The sequence below is a fragment of the Notothenia rossii genome (genome assembly GCF_949606895.1).
Source record: "Notothenia rossii genome assembly, chromosome: 2".
NCBI classification, from domain to species: Eukaryota; Metazoa; Chordata; class Actinopteri; order Perciformes; family Nototheniidae; genus Notothenia; species Notothenia rossii.
This window is the reverse complement of record NC_136904.1, coordinates 93,503,615-93,526,114: the sequence shown is the minus strand read 5'-3', so window position 1 is coordinate 93,526,114 and position 22,500 is coordinate 93,503,615. Positions and strand designations below refer to the sequence as shown.

The window sequence follows — 22,500 nt, the reverse complement described above, 5'->3', positions numbered from 1 at the left end:
AAAGGATGTCTGTACTTCTACTTGAGGAAAGGATGTGTGTACTTCTAGTAAAGGATGTGTGTACTTCTAGGAAAGGATGTGTGTACTTCTAGGAAAGGATGTGTGTACTTCTACTTGAGGAAAGGATGTGTGTACTTCTAGTAAAGGATGTGTGTACTTATAGGAAAGGATGTGTGTACTTTTACATCTCTCCTCATTAAACAGCCTCTCTGTATCTCATTAGCCTCTGCTGCTCCTTTCCAATCACAACTGCAGCAGAAGAGAAAAGTCTGATTTGTAACGGAGGCGGCTTTCCAATTAGTGCGTGATGACTCAGCGGGGGGGGGGGGTTAATTAGCTGTGAGCTACAGTAGAGAGAGAGTTAGCTTCAAACAGCGCATGGACTAACAAGCTGCTGAATATCTGACAACGTGCACACCTGTAACGCTGCTTACGGGAAGATGGAGAGGAGTTTGAATTGTGTAAATTATGACAATCTGAAAGTGTCTTTTCCTTCTGCTCCTTCTACATTAATAACAAGATCATTCCTGCAGACTCAGGCCCATGTTTTGAAATATGATGATTCATCCATTTTAGAATGTTAACCCTTTAAATGCCAGGGTCCTCTAACAATGCAACATACAATACAAACATAGAAATAAATATTACAATCAAATAAATACAAATTAAATACAATTTTAATAAATAAATATTTAAAACAATTAAATAAGAATACAATAAATATCCGGTGGAAAATAGAAAAACACACATTCAACCAGTGTTCCAGATGTTAAGCCCCACAACATTATGCAATAACTCCCATTAGACTAAACATTAGGGTCGATGGAGAACACGCTGAGACTTTCTTTTCAAGGGCTGAGGTTTGATTTACAGAACAATCACAATCTTCCACTAAAGCAATATGCTTTACAACAGCCAAGCAAACATGATCTGAACATAAAAACAGATGAACATGGCCCTCGTGAAGCATACGGGTTTGAATAGATATGTTTGTAAGAGCCTACCTTGTCTGTGGATCATCCCTCCGTGCATTATCCTGGCCACGATGCAATGATTCGACTCATTCATCTTCAGCGTTATGCCCTGCACACACACACACACACACACACACACACACACACACACACACACACACACACACACACACACACACACACACACACACACACACACACACACACACACACACACACACACACACACACACACACACACACACACACACACACACACACACACACACACACACACACACACACACACACGTTAGTGGAGTACAAATACTTTGTTACTGTACGTAAGTACATTTATCTGGTATCAGTACTTTACCCCACTACTTATTTCTCTGACAACTTTTAACTTGTGGAGGTTTACCGTGAGTGTGTGTGTGAAGGTTTACCGTTAGTGTGTGTTTGAAGGTTTACCGTTAGTGTGTGTGTGAAGGTTCAACGTTAGTGTGTGTGGAGGTTAACCATCAGTGTGTGTGTGGAGGTTCAACGTTAGTGTGTGTGGAGGTTAACCGTCAGTGTGTGTGTGAAGGTTTACCGTTAGTGTGTGTGTGGAGGTTTACCATCAGTGTGTGTGTGAAGGTTAACCGTCAGTGTGTGTGTGAAGGTTTACCGTGAGTGTGTGTGTGAAGGTTTACCGTTAGTGTGTGTGTGAAGGTTTACCGTGAGTGTGTGTGTGAAGGTTAACCGCCAGTGTGTGTGTGGAGGTTTACCGTGAGTGTGTGTGTGAAGGTTTACCGTTAGTGTGTGTGTGAAGGTTTACCGTGAGTGTGTGTGTGAAGGTTAACCGCCAGTGTGTGTGTGGAGGTTTACCGTGAGTGTGTGTGTGAAGGTTTACCGTTAGTGTGTGTGTGAAGGTTTACCGTTAGTGTGTGTGTGAAGGTTTACCGTTAGTGTGTGTGTGTGAAGGTTTACCGTGAGTGTGTGTGTGGGGAGGTTAACATGTAGTAAACATGTGATGTGTGTGAAGGTTTACCGTGAGTGTGTGTGTGGGGAGGTTAACATGTAGTAAACATGTGATGTGTGTGTACCATGGGCTCGTCTGTGTTCTTCTGGAACTGCACCAGACGGACTCTGGTGACGTTCTCCAGGTCCAGGTCTCCGTTGTTGCTCTCAGGTGATTCTCCGTTCAGGTAGGGCGAGGTGGGGGGGGGCGTCACCCTCAGAGCCTCGTCGCTGTACACCTCGTGGGCCACAACATCGTGGGCCTGCAGCAGCGCCTACACACACATACACACAGTTTCAAGATGATTAGACAGGTGCAAAGAATGGTGTCTGATCCCACCCACATACTCCTCTCTTCTGGTCGGAGAGGCTGAACCGCTATAAGCACTCATTCCTGCCTCTGTCCATTGAGCTTCTTAACACTCACATGTAATGGTATATACTTTTAAATGTTGTCCATGTGGGTTGTGCAACATGTCTCCATTGTCAGTATGTGCGTCTGTGTTTGTTCAAACGGTGAATGACTGATGATATGTGGATGTATTTTAATGTTTATTATGTTTGTATATGTACATGTATGCGGAACTGCAGGACGGAGCACAGAACTCATTTCCTAACAGGGACAATAAAGTATATCGTATAAGTTTCAAGACAAGGCTAGTTTATTTGTATAGCATCTTTCAAATCTATTGATCTTTACAACTTAAAGTGCATCTCAAGAATATTGTGAATAACACACACCTGATACACCTGATTCTCCAGATTTAGATGGAGTCTGACTCTCTGCTCTAGTCTCAGGTGTTCCCTCTGTTTCTCAGGTGTCCCTTTGAGTTACAGCGGAAAGTAAAGTGTGTGTAGAGAGTGTGTTGTGTCTCTGCGGAGCCTGGAGGTGTCCCTCCCTCACACACACACACCCACTTCCTCTGAGTGGCACTTTAACAAACCACTGTGAACTTCAGAAGACACCCATCAAATGGGAAACCACACACACACACACACACACACACACACACACACACACACACACACACACACACACACACACACACACACACACACACACACACACACACACACACACACACACACACACACACACACACACACACACACACACACACACACACACACACACACACACACACACACACACACACACACACACACACACACACACACACACACACACACACGAGCACTTCAGAGCGGCAGAGACATGAAGGCATTGGCAGCGTCACTAACTTTCATGTCAAACTACATCACACACTAAAGTAACTTCATGTTCAAAGACACAGGGGAAGTAGAGGCTGTGTGTGTGTGTGTGTGTGTGTGTGTGTGTGTGTGTGTGTGTGTGTGTGTGTGTGTGTATGCCCTAATGAGAACAGGGTTAAGGGGTTGACTAAGCTTCCGATGCCCTGTGGGTGTGCAACAAACGAAATATAAAAATAAAGAGTAAAGCATTGCAGGAAGAGATAAGTGTGTGTGATGGTAAATGCACATCGGACAATTTTATACCTCCTTCACACCAACGCAACTCCGGTTCAAGCTCCGTGCTAGAGCATTTCAGGTTCAGAACCGGTTCTTCGGTTTAGCTCCGGCTCTTTTCACACCGCCCAGAGTCCGACTGGTGCTGCGTCATTGCGTCATCGTTTGCGTCATGACGTAACCGTTTGCGTGCCTGCTTCATAAAGCCAACCAGCGCGGAAACCCCTCAAGCTGACACCGTCAACAACAACAATGGCCGATTGTGCTCCAGCTTCCTCTGTACCTCTTCGGAAGACCAGATCCCCAGTAGGTAGCTGGTTTCTTCAGAGGACCACTGCTGCTTGTTAAGTTTCTCCATCGTTGTGTACAAACTGGATAAAACGCGGGCTTCTTGTTGTTGTTCAGGAGTTGATCCGGCCCCTGCCCCCGCCTCGACGTAAGCGTGACGTATGCGGTGCTTTTGCTCTGGCCGGACAATTTTTTGGTGCTCGAAATGAACCGGATTCCGGAGCTAAGAGGCTGCTCCGCTGCGGTGTGAACAGGAAAACCGGGTGCTTTTCAAGCTCCAGCTCCGAACCGGCCCTGAAACACCGTTGGTGTGAATGAGGTATCTGAGATCATCTGATGATATAAAAAAACTTAAATAACAACTTTGGGTTTATCATGAGAAAAAACATGGTGTAATATCACTCAGATATGTTTAGAGAAAATTACAGACATTAAAAAGGTCACAAAATTACTTGAGATTTAAAGGAGCCCTCTCCTGCTGATGTTCAGGTGTATATCAGTATGTAGTGTCTCTACTTTAAAGAGTCCTCTCCTGCTGATGTTCAGGTGTATATCAGTATGTAGTGTCTCTACTTTAAAGAGTCCTCTCCTGCTGATGTTCAGGTGTATATCAGTATGTAGTGTCTCTACTTTAAAGAGTCCTCTCCTGCTGATGTTCAGGTGTATATCAGTATGTAGTGTCTCTACTTTAAAGAGTCCTCTCCTGCTGATGTTCAGGTGTATATCAGTATGTAGTGTCTCTACTTTAAAGAGTCCTCTCCTGCTGATGTTCAGGTGTATATCAGTATGTAGTGTCTCTACTTTAAAGAGTCCTCTCCTGCTGATGTTCAGGTGTATATCAGTATGTAGTGTCTCTACTTTAAAGAGTCCTCTCCTGCTGATGTTCAGGTGTATATCAGTATGTAGTGTCTCTACTTTAAAGAGTCCTCTCCTGCTGATGTTCAGGTGTATATCAGTATGTAGTGTCTCTACTTTAAAGAGTCCTCTCCTGCTGATGTTCAGGTGTATATCAGTATGTAGTGTCTCTACTTTAAAGAGTCCTCTCCTGCTGATGTTCAGGTGTATATCAGTATGTAGTGTCTCTACTTTAAAGAGTCCTCTCCTGCTGATGTTCAGGTGTATATCAGTATGTAGTGTCTCTACTTTAAAGAGTCCTCTCCTGCTGATGGTCAGGTGTATATCAGTATGTAGTGTCTCTACTTTAAAGAGTCCTCTCCTGCTGATGTTCAGGTGTATATCAGTATGTAGTGTCTCTACTTTAAAGAGTCCTCTCCTGCTGATGTTCAGGTGTATATCAGTATGTAGTGTCTCTACTTTAAAGAGTCCTCTCCTGCTGATGTTCAGGTGTATATCAGTATGTAGTGTCTCTACTTTAAAGAGTCCTCTCCTGCTGATGTTCAGGTGTATATCAGTATGTAGTGTCTCTACTTTAAAGAGTCCTCTCCTGCTGATGTTCAGGTGTATATCAGTATGTAGTGTCTCTACTTTAAAGAGTCCTCTTTAATGTTGTTATGTCTTATAACACAGAGGTATAGATCTTCTGCATTTTCCAAAATAAAAGCACCAAAACTGTTGAATTCCTCTCGTGGTTCCTCTGCTCTTGAACTCAAAGGAATGCAGAGCTGGAGCCTCTGACCCGACAAAGCACATTGCATCAGACTACGCCTTATTGACCTCCACACACACACACACACACACACACACACACACACACACACACACACACACACACACACACACACACACACACACACACACACACACACACACACACACACACACACACACACACACACACACACACACACACACACACACACACACACACACACACACACACACACACACACACACACACACACACACACACACACACACACACACACACACACACACACACACACACACACACACACACACACACACACACACACACACACACACACACACACACACACACACTACAGAGACTGAGGATTTATAATAGAAACAGAGGAGGTGTGTTCAATTAGGTGTTGGGACTCTGTACTAAACATTTTCGGGTTTTGTTAAATGTAATGTACACTTTTTGAATTAATTTATGACTATGTTGAGGTCTCTATATTAGGTTGAATAATTAAAACTAAAGTTAATATAATCATATATTATATATATATATATAATATATTCTTGTATTAACCCACAATGAAAATGCATTATATTTCATGTTATATTTTCATGCAGTGGAAATGCGTCATTAGATACCACTGACCATTTATGAGGAGATGCCTCTGGATTCTGTCAGAAGACTACAACTGAAGTGGGCCAGTTGAGTTAATAGAGGTGAGACCTTGCTGATCCAGGTGGATCTGAGCCAAGCAGTAAACTTGCATGGACTCAATAGCTTCTGTTTGGTAAATTAGTAGGTCTAATCTGCCGTGTTTATTTGTTTAAAATTATTTAAAGGGGACCTATCATACAAAATGCACTTTTTGATGTGTGTCCCCGGTGTGTCGGGGAACTCACGCAGCGTCAGAAAATAAAACCCTCTCTCTGTTCCTCCGTACCCAAATCTCTAAAAACGGGGGAACAACGGAGCTGATCCAGATTTGCGTCCGATATGACGTAATATCTGAAATGTGGACCCACGGCCCAATCAGAAACGTTGCTATCAGAAACAATGCCCGACTGTTTTGGACGTAATATGGTCGGTGTTTACATTAGCATGGCTAACACTCAGAGCTAACCTGTACTGGAGAGCATGTGTGTGAAGAAGCAGGAAGTAAAAAGGAACTCACCTTGTGGTATAACCGGCAAGAGAGAAAGCCTTTGAGCTCCATACTGTTTCAGAGAGAAGCCTTGATAATCCATGATATGGCGTTTCATCACGGCAGTATTTAGTTTAGACAGTAGCTGCCGGGTCCCGCATGAGCCCAGCTTTATACTCAAAATCAGCACTTTTGAAACAGGAAGTGAAATAGAGGGATATGAGGCATGGCTAGAATGGGTGATCTGTTTGGTATTTTGAGCAAAACACTTCATAGACATGTTTTTTATATATTTGTATATATCTGAGACCTATGCTATTGCCTAGAAATAGCATGACAGGTGACCTTTAAATTAAAATCTGAATCAGAAAACCTGATTTGAGTCAAAAAACATGTAGATAAGAAGAAGAAGTTAAAGGAAGTATGTGCAATAAAAGACATATAATGTATCAAACATTATTTTCACTACAAAAAAAAACTATAAAATAAGGATATGTATAAAAACAAAGTAAAATGTCCAAAAAAGTAAAAAGTAAAATTCAAATATTTATCTAAACATAAGAATAAATTGAAAAAAGCATTTAAAAAAAAATCACAAAACCCCCAAAATTAACAAAATAAATGTAAAAAGAATGATGCATATGCGCTTCATTTGTAAAAGCGGAAAGGACTAATAAAGTTTATATCTTCAACTCTAATCCATTCATCCTCATCAAAGTCAACTTCACTGTCAATCTTTCAGTTTGTGTGTACAGAGAGATCAAAATACCGTTTCCCACAATCCCGAGGAATTCAAAATACATGTTATGTGTATTCCTATATATACACGGATCATTCCCCCCCCGATGGTCTGTCTGTCCGATATGAAGCCGCTCAATGATCAGAGGAGGAAATCAGACGCACTCATGTGATGGGATTAGAGGGGGGGGGGGCTCACTTCCCCTGGCTGGATTAACCCTTCCTTCTCCCCCATCATCACTCACATGCATCTAAACACATCTAAATACAACCTGCCTACATTCAGATATTCAGATGATTAGTTCATTGATAAGAAAGTCATGGCTTTGGGAGAATAAATGTCCTTTTTTCAGCACCAAAAAGGTGGAAAATGCAGTTTTTAGCCTCTCAAATGTGGAGATTTCCTCTTTTTTAATTGGTTGAGACACATTACAGAGAGCATATCTTTTGGTTTTGGACTGACAAGACATTTAAAGACATCAGCTTGGACTTTCTTTAAATAATATATAATTAAATAATCTCCTTTTTTGTGCAGAAAATTGGAAAATGTGGTGATTTCCCCCTTTTGCTTGGTTTTATACAAATAATAGAGAGAATATCTTTTGGTTTTTGGACTGACAAGACGATCAAGGCATCAGCTTGGACTTTTTTTAATGATATACAATACAATAATAACCTTTCATTTATAATACATGTTGTTTTTAAGGCACACAAATGCAGTCTTTAGCCAGCAATGATTAGTCGATCAATGGAAACACATTTTATATATTGATAAATAATTAAGTAGTTTAAGTATAGTTTCATGTAACATGTCAGAAAAGGCAGATTTCAGCCTCTCAAATATTTAGATTAAACTTGTTTTATACAAATATTAAAGTGAATATCTGAGGATAGTCTTTGACTCTGAAACACACACACACACACACACACACACACACACACACACACACACACACACACACACACACACACACACACACACACACACACACACACACACACACACACACACACACACACACACACACACACACACACACACACACACACACACACACACACACACACACACACACACACACACACACACACACACACACACACACACACACACACAATGGCATCTTGTAAATTATTTATCTAATATATCATATTCCATTCCATGCCTTTGTGTCTCAGATACCACGGTGGTGTCGATCGCTGCCAGTAAGTAAAGTTTGTGTGTGTGTGTGTGTGTGTGTGTGTGTGTGTGTTTTCTGATATTGTATAGACCATACGTTTCTCTGAGAAGCAGCAGATTGAGACAGCCTCATTCAAACACCAAAAATATGTGTCAAAATGTGAATACAAGGCATATTCACATTTATTTACGTAACCACCGTTACCTTTTTTAAATCCAGGTTGAATACTTTTCTCTGTTTGCTGCTTTTATAATAAATCAAGTAACTATTCCTTTATAACACTGAACTAACTGTTACTTTTATTACTGTGATTTATCCCTTATTCTTCTTTAGCCTTTTAAATGTATTTTCTTGGCTCACTGTATTTAAATGCCAGTTCATAATTATCTCTGCTCTGTTCTTAATGCCTTGTGTTGAAATGTGCTAAACTTGAAGCTCTTTGACACATTAATAATCATAAGTCATTAATGTAACACTTTAACTGACTCCGTGATGTAGAAAATAAATACGAAACACTTCCAACACTTTTGCACGTCTCTTTTTTTAAGCGTTTTCGAACCACATCTTGAGCAAACTGTCAGAATAAAAGCCTCTGTGTGTCGAACACTGTTTCATGGATTCACTGGAGCTTTGTGTAGTGTTCGTGTGTGTGAACAGGCCATGAGTGTGTGTGTGTGTGTGTGTGCGTGAGTGTTTTTGTTGCACTCACCATGAAATGAGGCTGGGTCAGTATCCGTCTGAGTTCTTTAGCTTCGTGGTTCTCAGGGTAGCAGGAGATCTCTTCCAGTACCTGCAGATCCAAAGAAAAAACACTTGTTTTTGTTCTTTTTTACGTCCAAATCTCACACACACACTTTTGTTCTGCACCCTGCTGTACCTGCTGCACCTCAGACAGAGTGTGGACAGTGACCAAACACGCACACACACCCTAAAAGTCACTCCCCCATTTCCTCCACAGCCAATGTGAGACCGACTTCGGACACTGGTCAAATCCCTCCAGCTATGTTGCGCCTGAATGCTGAATGTGGCATTGTAGAGGTGAAGCCTGTGTGTGTGTGTGTGTGTGTGTGTGTGTGTGTGTGTGTGTGTGTGTGTGTGTGTGTGTGTACGTATGCTTCCTTAAGCAGTGCTGGAAAGGTACTTATACTTATTACTTGAGTAAAAGTAGCAACACTTAATTGTGATACGAATACTTGAGTAGGAGTACAAGTATAGGCATCAAAATATACTTAAAGAACCAAAAGTAAAAGTGCTGGTTTTGCAGATTGGACCATTTCAGAATGATATATATTAAAAGGAGCCATTCTATGCTCATTGTTCAGGTTATATATATATATATATTAGTATTTTGTGCCTGTATTAATTGTTTATACACATTTTACAAGTATGAGATATGCCGAAATACTCAAAGCTGTACGACGTTTATTTAGTTTTCGTACAATGTAAAGTATTTTGAACACACATATGCAGAAAGAAATTGCTGGATAAGTTTAAGTATAGCCAGGAATTCATTTTAAATTTGTCACTTTTTTTAGGACAACGGATATCGAGTCATTTAACATTAAAGGGGCCTTTTATGCAAATGTTCAGTTTAATATTTTTAACTTTTGTGTCTTCACTGGGGCCGTTTAGGGGATAGAGACTCAAGCAAACCCCAAATAGCCTATTAGGCCCTCTTTAATGTTTGTGTATCACACCTCCTCCTCCTCCTCCCCCCCCTAATAACACGTCCCTCTCTGCTTCTACTCGTTAGTATCCTGATGTGTGAGATCTTACATATTCCAGGTGTTTCAAAGCGTCTGTGGCTTCGTCCTGAGGAGGAAGACACACAGAGTGACGACCGTTAATCACTTTAGACGAAAGGAGTATCTGCAGAAAGACCAGGTTACTGCAGCCCTCAGGAAAAGATTAGTTTCAGCTCATTAGTGCAAAGCTCGAGTAAAGTTTGAAGCGTCTTATTGAGAAAAGAGGACAGGAAGCTGCGGTCTGATTGGTTCGGAGAATTTTAGTGTCAGAGTGAAGCAGAGGAAGAGGAAGAGGAAGAGAAACTAAGATTACATGATGAATTAGTTTGAAGTGAAACTATGTCGAGATAAATACTCGGTACTCAGATCCTTTCCTAAAGTCAAAGTAGAAATACTACAAGTCTAATTCCTGTCTCTACTGGGACAGGTCTCCTCTTTTCACCCTCTGTCTGAAACCAGAGCCCAGTCTGCTCTGATTGGTTAGCTGGCCGGCTCTGTTGTGATTGGTCAACCGCTTAGAGATGTCCCGCCCCTTAACGTAGAATGAGTTGGAGCGCTGGCCAATAGGAGTTTGTTTGCTAGTGAAGTTGGTAGGTTAGGAAGTTAAGTGTGTTTGATGCGAATCAAACAAGTCCAACACACACACACACACACACACACACACACACACACACACACACACACACACACACACACACACACACACACACACACACACACACACACACACACACACACACACACACACACACACACAGTTAATTAACCGTGTTTCTCCGACATGAAGTAAAGCCACATAAAGAGCGGCTCTACTAAACAATTTCAGATGCCAGACTCACACTTTTTAATTGCCACACACACACACACACACACACACACACACACACACACACACACACACACACACACACACACACACACACACACACACACACACACACACACACACACACACACACACACACACACACACACACACACACACACACACACACACACACACACACACACACACACACACACACACACACACACACACACACACACACACACACACTTAAGTACCAGCCTTGCATCCTGCACATAAACCCTAACTAGCAATGAGTGTGTGCGTGTGTGTGTGTGTGTGTGTGTGTGTGTGTGTGTGTGTGTGTGTGTGTGTGTGTGTGTGTGTGTCTGTGTGTGTGGCAGCTTCTCTAATGAGGAAGGTGAAACACAGAGGCCAGATGTATTTATGTTTCAACAGTCTGTTTACAAAACAGAAGTTAAATACAATATCTATTATTGTATTTAAACATTTGAGATACTGTATACTTGATATACTCTGGAGCATCACTAAATCCTGCAGTACTCACTACCCTCTCTGTACATGATTGAGTATATGAGTGTTTGCACTTCTTCAGACGCATTGAATTGGCTCGTACCTGGACAAAGACAACACACTTCCATCCATCTATCGACCTCTTAGGGACCAGAGCTGCACATATAATTGAATATATCAACATAATAATATAGAGAAGTTTAATCTGCAAATGCCAGGATGCACAATATCTATTAAAGGCTAAATATGTGTTCAAATACATTTTTGAAATGAGTATTGTGGAGCTGCAGAGACGCCTTGTTTGATTCAGATCCCCTACATTTGAATTATTTGTCAGAATCAATGCAATAAGTTAAATCAGCCCTAAACTGAAAAAGAGATGAAATGAGAGTGTTTCTCATTGATCTGAGAGCTTCTTCTTCTTCTCCACACAAACAGGAAGTGAGAAGGAACACACAGCTGTGAGGAGCGCGAGCTTCAGAGAGCGAGAGGCCCGAGGATTCATATGAACAATGAAACAGAAGTGAGAGGTTACAGAGCAAAGCAGCGACGAGAGAGAGAGAGAGAGAGAGAGAGAGAGAGAGAGAGAGTGTGTGTTATCTGCACAGAGTATCAAATCCATCACACACACATCACATGAGGCAGAACACGACACACACTCGTGTTAATGTGTGTGAATCAGGGTGAATGTGTTTTATTACCTTTAAGCTTCAATACATTTATTTTGAGGTGGAAATATTTTGTTTATTTATAAAAAAGGTTTTCTTAATTTATTGATCAATTAACGGAACTCAAAATACAATTCTAACACATTTTTTTATGTGCAGTATAAATAATAACAAATATAAAAACGTGTGTGTGTGTGTGAGTGTAAGTATTTATGTGAGTGAGTATAAGTGTGAGTGTGTGTGTGTGTGTGTGTGTGTGTGTGTGTGTGTGTGTGTGTGTGTGTGTGTGTGTGTGAGCGTGTGTGAGCATGTGTGTGTGTGTGTGTGTGTGTGTATGTGTGTGTGTGTGTGTGTGTGTGTGTGTGTGTGTGTGTGTGTGTGTGTGTGTGTGTGTGTGTGTGTGTGTGTGTGTGTGTGTGTGTGTGTGTGTGTGTGTGAGCGTGTGTGAGCATGTGTGTGTGTGTGTGTGTGTGTGTATGTGTGTGTGTGTGTGTGTGTGTCTGTGTGTATGTGTATGTCTCTCTCTCTGTGTGTGTGTGTGTGTGTGTGTGTGTGTGTGTGTGTGTGTGTGTGTGTGTGTGTGTGTGTGAGCGTGTGTGAGCATATGTGTGTGTGTACGTGTGTGTGTGTGTGTGTCTGTGTGTCTGTGTATGTCTCTCTCTCTGTGTGTGTGTGTGTGTGTGTGTGTGTGAGCGTGTGTGAGCGTGTGTGAGCGTGTGCATGTGTGTGTGTGTGAGCGTGTGTGAGCGTGTGTGTGTGTGTGTGTGTGTGTGAGCGTGTGTGAGCGTGTGTGAGCGTGTGCGTGTGTGTGTGCGTGTGTGTGTGTGTGTGCGTGTGTGTGAGCGTGTGTGTATGTGTGTGTGTGTGTGTGTGTGTGTGTGAGCGTGTGTGTGCGTGTGTGTGTGTGTGTGTGTGTGTGTGTGTGTGTGTGTGTGTGTGTGTGTGTGTGTGTGTGTGTGAGCGTGTGTGAGCGTGTGTGTGCGTGTGTGTGTGTGTGTGTGCGTGTGTTAGCGTGTGTGTGCGTGTGTGTGTGTGTGTGTGTGTGTGTGTGTGTGTGAGCGTGTGTGAGCGTGTGTGTGTGTGTGTGAGTGTGTGTGTGTGTGTGTGTGTGTACCTCTTTGGCTCTCTGCACAGCATCACTAGGGGCGTTTCTGATCTGTGGAGACGACTTGGTGTTGATCTTGTCGTAGAGCTGAAACAAAAATAGAGGAAATCATTAATCCATCAATCAGTGATCCAACAGCTGATCGTCAACACTTAGATAAACACACACACTTCCTGATGTTCACACACACTTCTCACACACTCAGTTTCAGCCTCTGTCCAGCTTCACCAAGGAGAAGGAAAAACTACGGTTTGATCTAAATATGATTTAATGGTTAAACACTCACTTTCTTGCTGTTTTTGTTTATCGTAAATGTTTTCTTAGTAACCGGTGCATAGCTCGCACAGCAACCATCAACCTGTGGACTTTCTCCCTGGCTGAAAGGGATGACTTTCTACTTTCTTGCTCTTGAAAGGATACGCTTTTTCCTTAAAAACAAAATGGATACAGTTGGGAAAATATTTCCCAAGGCCCATAACTTTGACCCAGTGTATCAGTGTGTCCTGACTGAGCACAGGCACCTGTAGCCTGGCTGCTGTGCTCTCAGTGCTCTGTCTCCCTGCTCCTGCCTGTTGGATCAGCTGATCGAGGTGTTATGATCCCATCTTGTTATGCAGCATGTTGATTGTTCTCTCTGATCTAGCTAAACACACGGGTCTGTGGTAGAGTTCTTCAGATTTGACGTGGCAACTCTACCGTGAAGTCAGAACCTCTGGCTCTTGGACTTGTGATGTGAATTCTCCGGCCGATACTCGTAATAAACCATCAGTGTTTGACATCAAAGCTCCAACTCTCCTCGTGTCTCTCTGAGTCCTGACTCTCCATTGCTTCAGAAGTTTCCCTTACAGACAGCCTAATGGTCTACGACATGAAGGGAGGGTGAAGACACTCGAATATTATTTGGGCTGTGTTTCTATTTGTTATGTTTTTTATAAGGGGGTTTCAAGCTACAAGAAGGAAAGCCATAGGAAAGGCTAATCCAGGGGTGTCCAAACTACGGCCCGGGGGCAAAATGGGGCCCGCGGACCATCTTGAATCGGCCCTCAGCTAATTCAAAAAGTATAATGTGATACCTGAAACTTGTGCTTTATATTGTACTTCTTAGTTGATAAGAAAAAAGCCAATGACTTGAAATACCCCCTTCATATTTCTCCTTATTATAATCAATATGAAGCTTCTGTTTTAAGGGATGAGCTGCCAACACTCACAAGCGTCATTTACCTTCATGTGATTGATTTTAGTGACTTATAACTGAACCTATGAGGCAGGAAACTTCTCGTGAGCGGCCCAGCCCTTCGTATATATTTTTCTGCATGTGGCCCTCGGTGAAAAAGGTTTGGACCCCCCTGGGCTAAAGGAAAAGAAATATAGGAAACCTGTTCATTGTTATTTTGATATTGGAATGAAATGCTCAAACAGGGATTTGTGTCTGGACTTGGATCATTGCCCTGCATGAGATTTTCTAACTGGCGCCTCAGCAGCAGTTTTCCTTTAAGGGAATTATCTGTTTTATTTCTATATGATTTTGTCCGCTACACCTCCAACAGGGATTTTAGAACCCTCAGACCGTTTACATCAGGGGAGTTAAAGTCAATGTCATCGCGGGCCACATCAGCATTATGGCTGCACTCAAAGGACTATATAAACATACACATATAAATATTTAAAGTGGACCTATCATGCTATATTTGAATAATATAGTGTAGGACCATACCTATATAAGGCATATGTATACTTTTTATTTTTCAAAATACCAAACAGATCATGCATTTTAGCCATTCCTCATTTCACTCAATTTAACACTGTCTTTGCATCATGGGCTGATTCTGTGAGAACAGCACCATCTACAGGCCTGGCATATGTACTACAGCGTCTCCAGCGCTTTCCAACGGCAATGTCCGTGGCTGTCTCCTCCTGATTGGTGGAGTTGGCCCAATAGCCGTAGCGCCACTTCTATGACGTCATAGAAGTGTTCAAATCTGGATCAGTCTGTATCAGATCCGTTGCAGCCCCTTTTTAAGAGATTTGGGTATGGAGGGAAATAGAGAGGGTTGTGTTTTCTGACACTTGGTGAGTTCCCTGGAACACCGGGGACACATATTCATGTAGGAAAGACGTACACAAGTGCATTTTGCATGATAGGTCCCCTTTAAGATATATAACATAATGTATTATATAACATTATTGCCTCTGCATTGGATTATTATCGGATAGGGTAATAACTTCATAATTAACTATGTCTGAAAGCAGAAGATAGGGCAAATAATCGCAATTCTCTTCAGTCAGAATGTCACAAAATGATTTAAAAAGAAAAGCCACATTCTGGAAAAAAAGTCAAAAAAAAAAAAAAAAAGTGAAATTTTTTTTTTTTAAGAAGTGACATTTAAAAAAAAAGATTACATTTGGAAAAACTATTCTAAGAAAAAATTTATATTTAGAAGAAAGAAATTTAAATTCTGAGAAAAAAGTAAAATTTGAGATGCATTGTGGGACATGTAGTTTATGGGCAGTGCTTCTGTAAATCTGCATGTAACCTTATATATTATATTCTTTGCAAGCTCTTGCGGGGCCGCATGAAGTGAAGTCACGGGCCGGATTTGGCCCCCGGGCCTTGAGTTTGACACCCCTGGTTTACAAGCACAGAAACATTGACTACAAGGAAGGGAAGACTCCAGAAAGACTAATAGGCCTCTTTAAGTATTCTGTTTTCTGCATCAGAGGCACATTTCTTCACACGATGAAATAACCGTGTTTCCTGTAAATCCTGTACAGAAACCACGTCTATATTTAGTAACATCCTGGTTACACTTTGGTGTTTTTCAAGTGAAAATGGGTTAAAAACAAAGCAGTTATCCTTATTTATACTCCGCCCTTTCTGTCTTTATTTGGTTTGGTTTGTCCTCAGAGATTTTAAAACTGTCTTTCTTTTATTCCTCTTGGCGTTAAACTGTTAACAAGCAGGAGCTGTTTCTGCTCTCTGGGATCGAACAGACAGACTCTGTTTACTGACTCCCAGCTGACTAATAAACTGACAGTGTGTGTGTGTGTGTGTGTGTGTGTGTGTGTGTGTGTGTGTGTGTGTGTGTGTGTGAGAGAGATTTGATGTTTGCAGACAAAAAGGCCCTGAATCAATGACGGCAGCTGGAGAGTAGACCAAAGGAGAATAACACACTCCTCTAAAAATGTTTTCATATCTAAGATACAAGCAGGAGATGTTCGATGAGCAACTTGACATCCTTCACACACACACACACACACACACACACACACACACACACACACACACACACACACACACACACACACACACACACACACACACACACACACACACACACACACACACACACACACACACACACACACACACACACACACACACACACACACACACACACACACACACACACACACACACACACACACACACACACATAATGTAACATACTCCAAACCAATCCACTGTGTTTCTAAAGCACATTTTAAAACAAGTTGCTGTACATCAACAACTGTATAAAAACATAGCAAATCTAACCTGGAGGGGCAAGTCTGACCTGGAGGGGCAAGTCTAACCTGGAGGGGCAAGTCTAACCTGGAGGGGCAAGTCTAACCTGGAGGGGCGGGTCTAACCTGGAGGGGCAAGTCTAACCTGGAGGGGAAAGTCTAACCTGGAGGGGCAAGTCTAACCTGGAGGGGCGGGTCTAACCTGGAGGGGCAAGTCTAACCTGGAGGGGCAAGTCTAACCTGGAGGGGCAAGTCTAACCTGGAGGGGCAAGTCTAACCTGGAGGGGCAAGTCTAACCTGGAGAGGCAAGTCTAACCTGGAGGGGCAATTCGTTCCATAATTTTGGAGCTGAAACAGCAAAGGCTCTGTCTCCTCGCTGCTTTAACCTTGATTTTGGGACGGCCAGAAGGAGTCTGTCAGCAGACCTCAGTGACCGTGTGGGGGTGTGTGTGTGTGTGTGTGTGTGTGTGTGTGTGTGTGTGTGTGTGTGTGTGTGTGTGTGTGTGTGTGTGTGTGTGTGTGTGTCCGTTTAGGGCTTTGTATGCAAACAGTAACATTTTAAATTGTATTCTAACAATGACTGGTAGCCAGTGTAACGAGGCGAGTACAGGCGTAATATGTTCCCGCCTGCCTGTCCTTGCATTCTGGACCAGCTGTAGGCGAGACAGGGAAGCCTTGCTTACTCCAAAGTACAGAGCATTGCAGTAATCCAGTTGAGTGGAATGTATTACTTTCTCAAAGTCATTCAAAGAAAGGAAAGGCTTGACCTTAGCTAAACGTCTGAGCTGAAAGGAGCTGGATCTGACCACAGGACTGATCTGTTTGTTTAAAATCACGATCAATAAGAGACACGTTTAGCACCACATTAAGTCAGAACACACCGTTTACTGTATAGGGAGTTCACTTAAATCAAAACCCAGCTTCATCACTAACAATGTGTGTGTTTCTTTTAGATAAATAGGAAGATGTTGCATCTCTGCAGAAAATCAGACACCACAACAACAACAAAGACCGTCTCCTGGGAAAGACCAATGACAACGTTTGCATCTCCACGCCCTTCATGAACAAACTGACTGAGAAACACACACAACGCTCACCTCAGGAATACGAAGGAATAAGAATACCAAAATAAAGCCTGAGGGCTGAATCGTTCCACAGAGAGTGTGTGTGTCGTCCGTCATTGAACACACACACACACACACACACACACACACACACACACACACACACACACACACACACACACACACACACACACACACACACACACACACACACACACACACACACACACACACAGACTTTCAGAGGACGACATGTCAACATCTTTCTGCTTGTGTTGACGGTTAAACAAAGTGACCTCTGAGGGCTTTAATTCTGAAAAACTAAAACATCCTGCAGACAACAACTGAACAAATGTTACGATATTTAGAATCAGGACGGCACGGAGACAACATTTCAGCAAATCACAAAGTAAGGGCTGCAGGAAAGGAAATGTTGTAGATTTTGATTTACTGTGCAGCTCTGATAGAAACCAACAATTAAAAAAGCAGCTCCTTCAGGACAACTTCTGAAGCTAGCACGTGAGGAACAACAACAAGACACAATGCACTTGACTGCAGCGCCTCGGTACACATGTGGCACGGTGAAAACACACACATGGGAAAGAAGACTTCAAATCATCAATTTCCAATTTGCAATTTTAGAAATCCTGCAAAAACTTCAGAGAGAGAGAAACTCACCCGCTTTGTCAGGAGAACGCTGCGAAAACTATTTATCTAACACACCACGGTCCATGAGATGTTTCAGCGATGTGGAGGCTGCACACACACACTCTGACGGAGGCTGAATAACACTGAAGGCCCGACAATACACACCATTGTTTCCTTCACTGCTCCCTCTGTCCTTCCTCACACTCCCCCTCCTCTAAAAGGGTCAAAGTGAGGGCTGAAAAGGAGACATCTGCAGCTCCCACTGACACACACGCACACACACACACACACACACACACACACACACACACACACACACACACACACACACACACACACACACACACACACACACACACACACACACACACACACACACACACACACACACACACACACACACACACACACACACACACACACACACACACACACACACACACACACACACATCCACAAATACCTCAACCTTTAACGTTATAATGTTTACTTTTATTTATTAAAGGAAGATTTTCAAGTGCACTGCGAGTACAAAGTGGCATGTGGACCCCCCTTGGTGCTGCTCAGTGAGCACCAACTTCCTTAGATGCTAATAGTTTTCATTGTCTTTGCAATGAGGGCTATTTGCATAGAGGATAGAGGCCAAACATGCACCGCATTTCACTGAACCAGCACAGAGCAACGAAGCAGAACGCTGATTAACGCGCCTGTCTTCAGTTAGCATGAGCTCTCTAAAGATGCTAATCATTCTTATTTTGTTTTGCAATGCTTTGCATAGTAAGGGGACAAAATATGCAAAATATTTCTGCAGATTTATTCATTAAAATGCTGCTCGGAAGCAGAGAGAAGCAGAGAGAAGCTAGGGCTGCTTTGCTTTTTGCATATACTTTGGGAAATACACTTTATTATATCTGCAAAGAACAAATAAATGGTGCTTATCATCGTTACTTATCAACATATATAACATCTCTCAGAGACTGAGATAAATATCAAATACGTTTGTCAGAATATTTGGGGTTAGGTTATTGTCATTTTCCAGAATGCTTTGTTATAATCATCTGCTCTACATGACATCATTGTTGGATACACCTCTTGCAGAGTCTCACATCCCGTCCAAACATCCTCTGTTTATTTCCCAAAATTGCAGATTACAGAAATCAGAGAAAATGAAATACTTCCAGTGTCAGACAAACTGAGTCATCATCTAAAATGCTGTCTGGGATGTTGTTGATATGGTGACGCAGTAATCAGTAAAGGTCCCTGCTTATACTCAGCTGTAAACACGGGAGTAATTTAACAACAACACAACAACAACATGACCTTTCTAGATTGCCTCCAGAGTGCGTGCAGGTGGGAGGAAGATATTCGTGACTGATATTAATCATGCAAAGTCTCGGTCACGTGAAGTGTTGACAGTTGTTGTTAACTCATGCAGTCTGATGGAAACTCTGCACGCTAAACGTGTTTCATATTAGGCTAGAAATCCTCCCCAGGTTGGAATTGAACCATTTCACTTTGTAACAAGGCTGCAAAACTGGAGCACACACACACGTACGTACAGAGACACACAAACACGTACGTACAGAGACACACAGAGACACACACACACACGTACGTACAGAGACACACACACACGTACAGAGACACACAGAGACACACAGAGACACACAGAGACGCACACACATGTACAGAGACACACACACTCACACACGTACGTACAGAGACACACACGTACATACAGAGACACACACACTCACACACGTACGTACAGAGACACACACACGTACAGAGACACACACACATATGTACAGAGACACACACACGTACAGACACACACACGTACGTACAGAGACACACAAACGTACAGACACACACACGTACGTACAGAGACACACACACGTACAGAGACACACACGTACGTACAGAGACACACACACTCACACACGTACGTACAGAGACACACACACGTACGTACAGAGACACACACACGTACAGAGACACACACGTACGTACAGAGACACACACACGTACAGACACACACACGTACGTACAGAGACACACACACGTACAGAGACACACACGTACGTACAGAGACACACACACGTACGTACAGAGACACACACACGTACAGAGACACACACACGTACATACACAGAGACACACACATGTACAGACACACACACGTACGTACAGAGACACACACGTACGTACAGAGACACACACGTACGTACAGAGACACACAGAGACACACACACACGTACGTACAGAAACACACACACAGAGAGACACACACGTACGCACAGAGAGACACACACACGTACAGACACACACACGTACGTACAGAGACACACACACGTACAGAGACACACACGTACGTACAGAGACACACAGAGACACACACACACGTACGTACAGAAACACACACACAGAGAGACACACACGTACGCACAGAGAGACACACACACGTACAGACACACACACGTACGTACAGAGACACACACGTACGTACAGAGACACACAGAGACACACACACACGTACGTACAGAAACACACACACAGAGAGACACACACGTGCGCACAGAGAGACACACACGTACAGAGACACACACGTACGTACAGAAACACACACACACAGAGAGACACACACGTACGTACGGAGACACACACACGTACAGAGACACACACGTACGTACAGAGACACACAGAGACACACACACACGTACGTACAGAGACACACGCACAGAGAGACACACACGTACGCACAGAGAGACACACACGTACGCACAGAGAGACACACACGTACGTACAGAGACACACACGTACGTACAGAGACACACACACGTACGTACAGAGACACACACGTACGTACAGACACACACACTCACACGAACGTACAGAGAGACACACACACGTACGCACAGAGAGAGACACACACGTACGTACAGAGAGACACACACACGTACGAACAGAGACACACACGTACAGACACACACACTCACACGTACGTACAGAGAGACACACACACGTACGCACAGAGAGACACACACACGTACGTACAGAGACACACACACACGTACGTACGGAGACACACACACACACTTACGTACAGAGAGAGACACACACACACACACGTACGCACAGAGACACACACACACATGTACGTACAGAGACACACACACACACGTACGTACAGAGAGACACACACACGTACGTACAGAGACACACACACACGTACGTACAGAGACACACACACACACGTACGTACAGAGACACACACACACACGTACGTACAGAGAGAGACACACACACACACACGTACGCACAGATAGACACACACACACACACACACACACACTTTGATTTGACTGATAAATACTATACTGTGGAGCGACGGCAGTCAAAGAAGAGCTTCTCCTGCTTTAAGAGAGGGGGTTTATTGATTTTATTCAGAGGACAGTGGCTCTTACTGTTTGGTATGCGGAGAGGAAGCAGCAGATGGGTACTGAACAACAGAGGGAGAGGAGAGGATCGTTTCTCAGGCAGGAGTGTACGATAAGATAAGAAGTACTTGATTGAAAGAGTAGACATAAATCACTTCTAAAATGAAAACATCTCAAAATAGAAATAAAACCGCATTAAAACCAGTAGAAAATATACATGTTGAAATACCAATTTACAGTAAACTAAATAAAGGATATTATATACATTGAGTGTGTGAGGAGTGGAATATTAAATATAAGATGTTGCACAAACTGTAGGCTTTTTGAAGCTTTACTGACTCCACAACAAGCCAAACATCAAATGTCTAAATACAATCCAAATAAAGGTGAATTGATGTTGTTCACTTACGTCGAGCAGTGTGTGTAGATGCTGGTCCTGGAACACACTGTGCAGGAAATCTAGATCCTTCTCACTGCAGTCTGTCAGAGCGTGGATCTCCTCTAGACTGTCCAGCACCTGAGAGACAGCGCCTGATACACACACACACACACACACACACACACACACACACACACACACACACACACACACACACACACACACACACACACAC

The 22,500-nt window shown here is 42.8% G+C and overlaps 1 protein-coding gene across 14 annotated transcripts in view; it reads right to left on the bottom strand.

Moving 5' to 3' along the window:
* Positions 1–22,500, bottom strand: part of caska (calcium/calmodulin-dependent serine protein kinase a) — a 186,488-nt gene that overhangs the window by 26,731 nt on the left and 137,257 nt on the right. For 7 of the 14 annotated variants that reach the window (XM_079663596.1, XM_079663602.1, XM_079663590.1 and 4 more), the window contains 6 exons: positions 22,296–22,417; positions 13,240–13,317; positions 10,168–10,203; positions 9,101–9,181; positions 2,039–2,227; positions 1,005–1,083 (listed from right to left, as the gene is read on the bottom strand). In XM_079663596.1, the coding sequence (XP_079519722.1) occupies positions 1,005–1,083; positions 2,039–2,227; positions 9,101–9,181; positions 10,168–10,203; positions 13,240–13,317; positions 22,296–22,417 (585 nt within the window). The remainder of the gene's footprint in view (positions 1–1,004; positions 1,084–2,038; positions 2,228–9,100; positions 9,182–10,167; positions 10,204–13,239; positions 13,318–22,295; positions 22,418–22,500) is intronic. The other 7 variants (XM_079663594.1, XM_079663591.1, XM_079663598.1 and 4 more) reach the window with 1 other exon arrangement.